The sequence below is a fragment of the Rhodnius prolixus genome, unplaced genomic scaffold (genome assembly GCF_049639745.1).
Source record: "Rhodnius prolixus isolate KJV_2025 unplaced genomic scaffold, Rpr scaffold_7, whole genome shotgun sequence".
NCBI lineage: Eukaryota > Metazoa > Arthropoda > Insecta > Hemiptera > Reduviidae > Rhodnius > Rhodnius prolixus.
In genome coordinates, this window is record NW_027411582.1 from 31,733,550 (window position 1) to 31,744,938 (window position 11,389).

Consider the following 11,389-nt stretch of genomic DNA (forward strand, 5'->3'; position numbering starts at 1 on the left):
TAAATAGATACATTAATAACCAGTATTAATAAAAATTAATGGGATTTTATTAATATACAAATAGAATGTAATAATAATCGAAAAATAACATCGATTAAATAATCCCACGCCTTCAGAATATTTTATTTCTAAATTGCTATTTAATAAAATTAAAATAGAAGAGAAAAAAAGGCTAAAAATCAGAGAGTTGTTAGTTTCTTTCAGATTTTATTGCCCAGATAACATTTAAATAAGCTGCAATTAATTTGTTTTTGGTATCCCCCCTCACTGTTACTGCTTTTATAATTTAAATATTCCATTTTTGCTCTAGAGTGGCGATAAAACTGATATTATTAATGTTTAAAAGGTTATGATTTTTTTTTTTGGGGGGCGTTTATGTTTGCTACAATCAGCGCGTCGGCGCTATAACTAACAGTGATAACAGAACTATGAATTACAGAGGTATACGAGTGGAGAAGTTACCCAGTGGTAACACTCCAAAACAGGCTATTAGTCGCTCTCTTCACTTGAGAGGAGATCACGAGGCCACTGTCTCTTAAGGCGTCTTGTCGGGTTGTCAGGAAGAGTTCTAGAAGAAAGATTTTGAGCTAGAGGATTTTATATGAGATTGCAGGCTGAAGTGGAATTTTCTGTATCTTGTTTTCAGCGACTTGTATGACATAAAGGAATGTTAAGGTCAGTGTATATAGTCCCAGGATGGGAGACATAAAATGAAGCGTTTACGATGGTTCGAAGTATTTTAGATTGAAGAGAATTGAATCCTTTCGGAGATTGTTGCGTTTGGTTGAACCCCACAGGTCTATTCCATACGCCCAGATGGGTTTTAAAATAGAAGTATAAATCAGTCTTTTGTTGTCCAGAAAGTGTTTTGATCTATCGTCTAAGAGTCTTTTAAGTAGTCGATAGCGTCTGTTTAGTTCTGTTCTTTTAAGTCTAGTGTGGGGGTTTCCAAGAAAGTCTTCGGTCCTAAGTAAAGCCCAAGGTAGCCGGGCAACGTTCACTACTGGTAGAGGTGTTAGGTTATAGAAGACTGGAGGAAGAGTAATGCTATGAAGAGTGAAGGTGATGTTTTGAGACTTGGTTTCATTAAGTTAAATAGCACATCTCTTGAACTACAGTTCTAATGAGGAGAGATGTGACTGTAATGAAATATATAAATGTATATTTCTCTTTGAAATAATCGAGTAGATTATCGATTTTTAGTTTTTTTCGCCGGAAATATCCAATTTGTGGTCTCTTGAGCCCCTGATAAAGTGTAATCGCTGCTTGAGTACCCATGTATCGATTGTAATCGCTGAAAGTTCAAATTTGTTATTTCGTTTAAGGTACCAAGAAAGGTTACCTCTTTAAGGTTACCAGTCAAATATGATATATATATTGGTTAAATTGCACACAGTCTAACCTCTAGCACAGCGTTTCCCAATCTTTTTTTTGGCTCGCGTACCACTTGGTAAATTGTACCACTTTGTAAAAATGATCGTATTTCGTGAAATTTGTTATTCCGAGTGCTATTTTATTATTATTATCTTTATTTGTACAGAGATACAATGTATCTGTTACAAAGGAGTCCATGTTCACTTTATAAACTATGTAAAGTATAAGATCTTAGTTTTAAAATTAAATTTAATGTTGCTTGGATAGAGCTTACTCATTACAATCCAGTCTCTTTAAGCAGATCTTTACATAGTTATCACTTAAGTTCTGTCACACATGATAATTCTATTAAATTTTCTTTATCTCTTATCGATAATGATGTAGCTTTTCCTAAATTTTTCTTTGTAGAAGGGGTTTGAAATCCGATTATCATTTGTGTTTTCGGGTTTTGGAAAAATACTCCATGAAAGACAATTTTAATCCTTGATAAATGTGCTATTAAGTATATTTTCTCGTATATCTTGAGACAGACTAACCTTATTACTGTACAATATTAACAACTTTACTGTATAATATTATTAATTAAAATAATTTTTATGAATTATAGCAAAAAATGTTTCTATGATGTTTTTATGCTTTAATTTTTTATGTCCGCCATTACTGATTATTTTTCGCGTACCACCAACCAGCATCTCGCTTACCACAGGTTGGGAAACGCTGTGTCCTACAGGATACTTACTAGATATACTTTAGATAGATAGACTTTACTATATACTTTACGACTTCTTCTTCTCTAAGGCTCAACAGTCCTTAAAAGGACCAAGGCCTCCACCACTATCCTCTGCCATTCCTCTCTTTCTTGGGCTCTCGTCCTCCACCTTCTTACGCCCATCGCCCGCAGATCCTCCTCCACCTGGTCGATCCATCTATTTAGTGGGCGGCCCCTGGACCTCCTGCCCCCAGGCTTGCCCTCCAGCGCCATTCTTGGCCCGCGGCTGCGATCCATCCTCATTAGATGGCCAGCCCACCCTTGAAAATCAGTCAGGCTTTTCTTTGGTGGTTTCTGAACAATACTCTTTTTTCAGGTGTGAAGTTGTTAGCCCCACGCCCAACCCCCGCTAACTTGGAGGACCTGTGATTTTGAGGGTTTACTTCCTTTGCATACGCCAAAGCCTAGGGGCGGTGGCCCTAGGTTATGTACTGTGAATGACCTTGTCTGCATTGTGTATGTGTTGTAGTGTAAGTGTATTGTGTACTGCTTGGTGTGGTGATAGTGCATGGTGTCCTGAGCTGGGATACCCGTGGGATCGCTACCCCCAGGTGACTGCATGCAACAGTCACCGCTTGCTTCACGACTACCAAATATTATTTAAAAAATTGTAATTTAAATGAATTACGTAGTTTTTTCCTCACCATGATTGTACTGGGCAGTTGGTTAAAGGTTACCTATTTTGTGTTTAAATGTTTTATCTCGTACAGGTATATTTGTTAAAGGCCCTTATAGTTACCAATCTACTTTTAAGGAAACAATAGGAGTTCTCCGGTCGAAAACAAATATATATCACTTTGTTTAAAAATAAATAAATCACTAAATAAAAAAAGGCATTCTGAGATTTTTCTCCAACTCAACAGACTGTTGTAGAACAGAAGAGACTTATACTATCTTGTTGTATAAATTCAATGTAGAGGCATTATAGATTAAGACATCACACAGTGGTATAAAACAATTCAAAAGAGTAGGGAAGGGGTCCCTACCAACTGCTTTGCTTATAATGTGGGATCCAGGAATGAATAAATAAGACAAAAAGGGGGGAAGGTTAAATAAAGGAAACCTAATTTGAATATACGTATGCTTGAGGTTTTTTTCTTTTTTTGAGAGAGAGGAGGGCCCCTTGTTTGAAGATTGTGGTGGCATTTTCTAAAATGTATCAACAGCAACCGACGACCTTTCAGGTTCAGCCGTCTTTAGAGTATCTCTCTCTGTCTCTCTCTCACACAGCTTCTCTCCGAGGCATGATGTATGCCTCTGCTACAAGTAAAGGTTCCATATTTATTTAAAACCAATTTCCTCCCCACCCTCTCTCCTGCCGCTCTGTTTGACCGGTGTTCTCCATTCACTGGAGGCTCTCTCTCTCTTTATCTATATATCCAATCGTATTGGTGATATTAATTGTGGACCATTGGACAATTTAATGTCTCTTTAGAATCATGTTTTGTATCCCAGTCAATCTTGTTCAAATCTCATAAATTCATTTATTCTATAATAATTTTTTGTTATTAAAATTAATATTTATTTATTTAAATATTTCTTCCAGCTATTTAGAACTTGATACATAAAGTGATTTTATATAAATGTAGGCATGCTTATTGAAAATTTGCATGTTTCTACATGTTATTATTTTGTTTATTTATTTTTTGAACTCTGAATCTTGTGGTAATCATTATCTTTCAATTAAGATCTGGAGAGAACATGAACAGAACTGGGTGATGTGTCCTGGGGGTCAAAAACAGCAAGACTATGCCTTGGCTGTGTAAACGAAGCGCCAAAGAGACTCTCTGCTTGGATAGAAATCAGATTACTCTGACTACAGGCCTATTCTCAGGGGTACGATAGGTTTAGGAAGCATCTGCGTAAGGTGGGGGCTTATTAGCTTGGAACCGTGGTGTAAATTGAGTCAGGAAGAGATGGATACGGCCTCTCACTGGCTATGAAACCTTTGGATCTTTGGATAGTAGCGCAAAAAGAACTAGTAGGGAAAGTCCTCAACCTTCTTAGTACGAGAGGTTTCCTCTACTAGATCCAAAGATGGATGGCACAATAAGTCTCTTGTGGCTGCGGTGCAGTAGAACGTACGAGTAGGTCCCGTCCCATCTACTATTATAATTCTAATTCTAATCTTTCAATCGCTAACTACATTTACTTTCACCCCTTATTCAAACATTCACGATCACCTCAATCATACAACTTAACGCAATTCATAACAATTATTAAAATCCGGGTTGGGATAGAGTACTCTACAGCGTGTACACGGAGAAGTGGTCAAAACTTCGGAAGGCAATTCAGCAGCTCAAATGCAACAAAAAATATTCTATTCACTTTGGCCCGATTCTCAATAGAATAGAATAGAATAGAATAGAATAGAAAAGAAATTTATTATTCTGGGACAATTGTCCCCTAAGAATAAATACAGGTACAAATAGAGGCCTTAATAGTTTGGCCTGTGATTATAGAGAAATTAAATAAATAAATAAATATTTACAAAAGTGAAAATGAAAGTAAAAATAAAATAATAAAACAGCAGAAATTAAGGAAATGAATTAAAACAATTAGAATTTCGGAGGAAGCTGAATAGAAAGGAGATAACTGAATAGACGGGATTTAAAGATGGATAGGGTAGGAGCATGGCGGACAGATGAAGGCAAGGAGTTCCATAGAGAGGTAGCACGTATGAGGAAGGACTTGTCAAAGGATGAGGTACGGTGAGAGGGAATATAAAGATCAGATGAGCGAGATCTAGTGTTACGGGAATGGATGGAGGATTTAAACTTAAGGAGTTGAAAAATATAGGAAGGCCTTTGAGACTGGATGACTTGAAAAAGGAAAGAAGCCAAAAAATATTGGCGGCGATAGACAGGAAAAAGCCACTTCAACTCATCGTAGCAGTGCGAAATGCGAGAGTCTCTGGAAATGCTGAAAATAAATCTTATGAAGCAGTTCATGAGGCGCTTAAGCTTAGCTTCAATATCACCAGATAGACCGCCATACACTAAACAACCATAGTCGAAATGGGGGAATATAAGAGAGGAAACTAGGAGTTGCCGGGTCTTAATTGGAAAAAGGTGACGGGAACTATTAAACTGCTTAAGGATATGGATGGAACGGCGAGAGATTTGGGAAACATGGTTTTTCCAGGATAGGTTTTGATCGAAAGTGATACCAAGGTTTTTCACAGAGGGACAATATTTTATTGGGGTATTGTAAAGGAAAAGATTAGGAAGAGGAGCCAATGATTTAAGGAGTGGGTTGGAGCCAATAACTATAGCTTTGGTCTTTTCTACATTCAGGGTAAGCTTATTGTTCGTGGCCCATGCTGAGATGTTATTGAGGTCTTCTTGAAGTTTAAATACAGCTTCAAACAAATCCGACGGGGAAAAGGATATGTAAATCTGAAAATCATCAGCATAGAGGTGATACTGGGAATGAGAGATGGAAAGAGGAAGGTCATTGATGTAAATTGAGAAGAGGGTGGGAGATAGGGAAGAACCTTGAGGTACACCGCGTGACAAAGGAAGAAGTGAAGAAGGATTACTATCGGGAGTGACAACGAATTGGGAACGATTAGACAGGAAGGATTGGAACCAACGGAGGGTGCTATTGGAAAAAGAGAGGGATTGTAGTTTAGATAGCAGGATATGATGGTCAACGGTATCAAAGGCTTTGGAGAAGTCTAGGAGTATAAGGATGGTAAGTTTTTGGTCGTCAATAGCCGTCTGCAAGTCATGGGTAATTTTCAAGAGTGCAGAATGAGTGGAATAAGAAGGACGAAAGCCAGATTGGAGTGGATTAAGGAGATTGTTTTGTTCGAGGTAATTAGAAAGCTGGGATTGCACTAAACGTTCAAAGGGTTTGGAGAAATTTGATAAAATAGAGATGGGACGAAAATCAATAGGAGAGGTGGGATTTGAGATTTTATTTAGAGTACGGACTAGGGCTGTTTTCCAGCAGGATGGGAAAATAGAATTCTGAAGGGAGAAATTATAAATATGGTAAAGGACTGGCAATATCGCTGGGAGGCAGGCTTTAATTAATTTAACAGGAATGTTGTCAGGGCCATAGTCATTTGTACGGGATTTCAGAACTGAGGTTAGGAGATCTTCAGGAGTAATATGATGGAAAAAAATATTGTTAGGATCAAAGGAGGGTAAAATGAGAGCAGGAACATTACAAGAGGCATTGGTTAAGAAGGAAGTGAAGTGGACGTTCAGGTCATCAGGAGATATTGAAATGGGGCAGGAGCGATTAGATCTACAGAGGGAAAGCTTACGAAGGATAGCCCATTTCGATTTGGAATCAGGAGCATTGGAGAGAGATAAGTGAATATGAAGGGATTTGGCTCGGCGGACAGAGGCCAGAGTAAGGTTACGCAGGAGCTTATACAGAGAGTAGTCATGAGGAGAACGCGTGCGTCTAAACCTCCTCCTGGCTGCCTCTCTTCTCCTCATCATGTCCTTGAGCTCCGGTGTAAGCCAGGGTGCAGGAGGACGTCGAACATGACAGGTTTTAATGGGAGCATGGGAGTCTAAGATGTTAAGGAGGTGATGTGTCCAAGATATTGGCATTTTTAACTTTTCCGTCGATATTCGCGTTTTTCACCATAAAAACGGCCAAAACTTTTCTATCCTTTATCTTACAACAAATCTGCTTATTCCAAACGAAAGAGCATTAAATTTCCTATAAATATGCTTAACCCAGAGCCTCAAAATATTTCTTATAAACGATGAAATTTTGTACTTTAATGTCTAAAAAAATGGGAGTTCGTACAAGAGGCTACGGCCACCTCAACTCTATTCCAGGTTAGTGCGGGACTCACTCTAAGTCTTGTCTGTAAATTTTAGACGGGTAAAGGGTTACTGAGCGGAGTATCAAGGCAAGAGATTTTCGCTTCTCTAGCTCAACGTGTACACGTTGTGTTTATCAAATTATTATCCTGAATGGCAGGACTCTTTGCCAAGGTTGGGCAGTTAGCCTAGTCTTTTACAAGAGTTCAAGACATACCAAAGTCTGATCGCAACTCTCGATTTTGAGTCCAGATTTAGGTTCTTTCAATGATTAACTCGTATAATTCGATGTAATGAACAGTTAGTAAAAATTGAATATGTTTCGAAAATTCCTAGTTTAAAAAAAAATGTATAAATTAGAGCGTCGAGATTCTTTTAGATAGAAATTTTAGAAAGAAAGAATTCTCGAGATTTAGAAAGAGATAAAAAGAAACATAACCGTTGTCATGAGGTCTTTTTCGACCTAATTGATAAAAAATTCTTAATATATATATATATATATATATATATATGTGTGTGTGTGTGTGTGTGTGTGTGTGTATGTGTCTATGTGTAGTGGAAGTATTACAAATAAAAATAGAATATAATGTAATATGTAAAATTGTTATTTGGTAAGACGATAACATGGTAAGTTGTAGATCAGTGTCAGAATTAGGCTTTAATTAAGAGATTTTGTGGTGGTTGACATTTAAAATGGGCTGAGCTTCGTGTAAGCGGTGCGTGTGAGTGTGTGTGTGTGTGTGATGTAAGAGAGAGAGGGTGAGAGAGAGAGGGTGAGAGAGAGAGGGTGAGAGAGAGTGAGACCAATGGAGGGAGAAAGAGAGTGATCGTTAACGAATTAGAAAGAGTGAGAAGTAGCGAGAGATGGTTTTATGTAGCAGGATAACAGTGGCAAAGGAGCTATTTCATCAGGAGAAGAGGTGTTCATCTGTAAGACAAATGATTAGCTCACATGTTCAAACATGCTCGCACCCTAACATCTTTGTTTATGTATATTCATAAAAGTGTGAGTGTGTTCGATTGATTATTAATTTACTGTATATAATATCTGTTAATCACATAAATGATGTCTTCTTTAATAATCCCCACTCTACAAAAAGCCTTTATTATAGCTCATTATTTGTTTATTTATTTTATTTTCACCCTCTTAACATATTTATTTTAATTTATTAAATCTAACCTCTCTATTTTATTAATTTCCATTTAAAATTCATTAAAAACGTGTAATTTCTTCTTCCATTTCTAATTTATGTAAAACATATTTTAAATTCTTTCTTATAGGGACCAAGTACTTTTATTATTTTTAAGACTTTTTTTTTATACAAATTATTATTAAAAATGTGGTTAAGTAGTCAGTGCTGGATAGATATATTTCGATTTTATCCATCGTGGCGCGCATGTTTATCGTATCCCTGACCGTAATCTGATTAAAGTACCTCTGACGGTGGATGAATGTCTGAAACCGGTCAGAGATCCAATAAACATGCGTGCTTATTTCAGAAATTATTATTATTTCGTTTAATTTTCACACAACTAGATAATACTCTATTTAAATAATCTATAAAGTGAAAATTGTAAAATTATAATCGTGTTTTCCAAAGCGTGCTGCCGATTTTCCTGAAAACACGTTAAGAATAAACGCACAAGCATGCAATATGGACGAAAAAAGTCAATGGTTATGAAACATGAGTTCAAATTGCAGAATACATTATGAGACTCGAAAAGTTTTTCAACTTTTGGATAAAGGCATGAAAACCTATCTGTGCGGTAATTTGGAAGAGTAATGCCTGGTTTTTCAGATGGGCTTTCCTTCCTATTAAGTGTCGTGGACGGAGGCGACTAGCAAACATATTTAACTATTCAGTTCTCATATTAAATATTAAATAAAATGCACAAGGCCTAGACTGGGGGCATAAAACCCACTAAACCAACAATACATCTTAGCTTTGCGAGTCTAGCCTTTTACCGCCTAATCTACTTTACTATAAAGTTCTCATATTAACCATTAAATAAAATCCAAGGCCTAGACTGGGGGCATAAAACCTACTAAACCAACAATACATCTTAGCTTTGCGGGTTTAGTCTATAGCAGGCTAACGTACTTTACTATAAACTCATATTAGCCATTGGGAATATAGACTAGTACCGCAATACATCTTAGCTTTGCGGGTCTTACGGTTGGAAGAGTAATGCCTGGTTTTTCAGATGGGCTTTCCTTCCTATTAAGTGTCGTGGACGGTGGCGACTAGCAAACATATTTAACTATTCAGTTCTCATATTAAATATTAAATAAAATGCACAAGGCCTAGACTGTGGGCATAAAACCCACTAAACCAACAATACATCTTAGCTTTGCGGGTCTAGCCTTTTACCGCCTAATCTACTTTACTATAAAGTTCTCATATTAACCATTAAATAAAATCCAAGGCCTAGACTGGGGGCATAAAACCTACTAAACCAACAATACATCTTAGCTTTGCGGGTTTAGTCTATAGCAGGCTAACGTACTTTACTATAAATTCCTCATATAAGCCATTGGGAATATAGTCTAGTACCGCAATACATCTTAGCTTTGCGGGTCTAGCCTATAACCGCTTGGTTACCAAAACTGAGATCTTCTGCACCCATAGCACTCCTGGCTTTTGGGCGGTAACCTCATTTAACGACAGTGGGCCATCAGTAGTTTCTACAAAGACAAAAGACATGGATTAGAATTAAGATTTGTGCTAACTTGTCCCGTTCTTAGTGTAGCAGCTAATTATTATGAAAAAATATGATCTTATAAAAAATAACTAATTTTTTTTTCTTTTATTGTTACAGGAAACACGGGAGTGTGCTCGAGAGTACGGAAGTGTCCCCGGAAGTGCGGGAGGGTTAAAATCTCCGGGAGTGCTTGATTACTCTTTATTAAGTTGGAGTGATTTATTTTTAACCTGTGCGCTTAAAAATAATTTAAAAAAAAAAAATTCTCCGGGTTTATTCAAAATTCCGTCACAAGACAGTAAATACATCACAGTCTCATTTGCGTTAAAACCTTTTAAACTGTGTCCAGTGTCCAGTGAAGATGAGCTGCAGAAGACATCGATGGATATGTTACTGCAAGTGATTGGTGCATATCCCAACCGACAGCTAAAATCAGGTAGGACGAGGAATTAATTATGTGGTCCATATTGATGACTCTCAGCATCTTTTAGGTGTCATTCTTCTACGGAATGGCACACTACTCCTGCCACAGATCTATCCTCTAAAAATTAATAACTCTGTCTTCTATAATAATTATAGTTCCAATTATTTTGCTTGCATGAAAAAAAATGGCACTAGTCATTTTAGAAAAATAAAAGGGAATTTATAATTATTTAAAACATTTATATGGCCACTTATTAATATCCTTCTTCGGAACTTCTAGTCCAAGTAGAGGAGTAGAAAGGTAAGGCGATTTCTGCATGTTTACTCTGCATGACTCCTGTGCATGTTTTTTTATATAATTTTTCATTTATTTTATTTAAAAATGTATTTCTTCAATAACTATAGCATTTGTATTTTATTTATTTGATCCATCCAGTTTTGATTTTTGATTAAGTTGTAGATTAATTTTTGATTTACTTTGGGTAGACTGTTTTGTTGTATCAATTCCAAGTTTCTATCGCAGAATTTTTCAACTTAGAGTCTCTGAAATTTTTCTTTCAATCTAAAACAGGATAATTGCGTTTTTTTTTTTGGTTTTTTTTTAAGGAAGCTATAAATTACTTCTAATAAATAATCAATAAAATAATCCTGCAGCAGGATTATTTTATTGATTGATTTCTTTTTGTTTTTCTGTAAAAATAAACAAAAAGAAAAAGAAACTATACATCGTGTATTTTCAATGTTTAAAGACAATCAACAAGGCATTGTCTTCGGATTTTTATTTTTTTTATTTATTTTTTTTAATTTAAATAGCAAAAAAATAAATAAATGTTTGCGAACTGGCTCTCTAAACATTGCCTGATTGACATAAACAGGGTTCTAGATTTGCATTTCAAGAGAATGGTGTACCTTAGCCCTGGAAGTACAGGAGGAATTATTCTTCTTGATGCTACAGCAGTAAAGGTTGGCCTTATAATTTTTTTGCTTAGAAGATCTTTTCTTGGACGGATATTGTTTTAAACCATTAGAACAGAGTAGGTGACTGTGACTATTGAGGTTTATGACCTCATAGTTTCTTTCTAGATTCAGGAGCAGAAGCTAGTAGTTCTCTTTCTCTCTCTATCTCGCTCTTCTGTTCTATTCTGAGTAGACTTTGATTTAATGACGGCGATTTACGCCAATGAGGAGAAGAGAAATCAACCTTCTCTTTTTTTTACCCGTCTATCTCATGACCCAGGACGGTTACTCCTCTTTCTCTCCTAAATCGCTCTCTCTCAACTTCTTGTAACAAATCTCTCTCTCTCCCGCTCTTTTGCTTTTATCAAGAATT

At 36.5% G+C, this 11,389-nt stretch overlaps 1 protein-coding gene across 1 annotated transcript in view; it reads left to right on the top strand.

Moving 5' to 3' along the window:
- The window catches only part of LOC141446580 (uncharacterized), a 110,642-nt gene extending 100,266 nt beyond the window's left edge, over positions 1-10,376 (top strand). Inside the window, exon 2 of the mRNA XM_074113120.1 lies at positions 9,754-10,376. Coding sequence (XP_073969221.1) covers positions 9,754-10,089 — 336 coding nt within the window. The 3' untranslated portion in view covers positions 10,090-10,376. The remainder of the gene's footprint in view (positions 1-9,753) is intronic.
- The last annotated feature ends 1,013 nt before the right edge of the window (positions 10,377-11,389 follow it).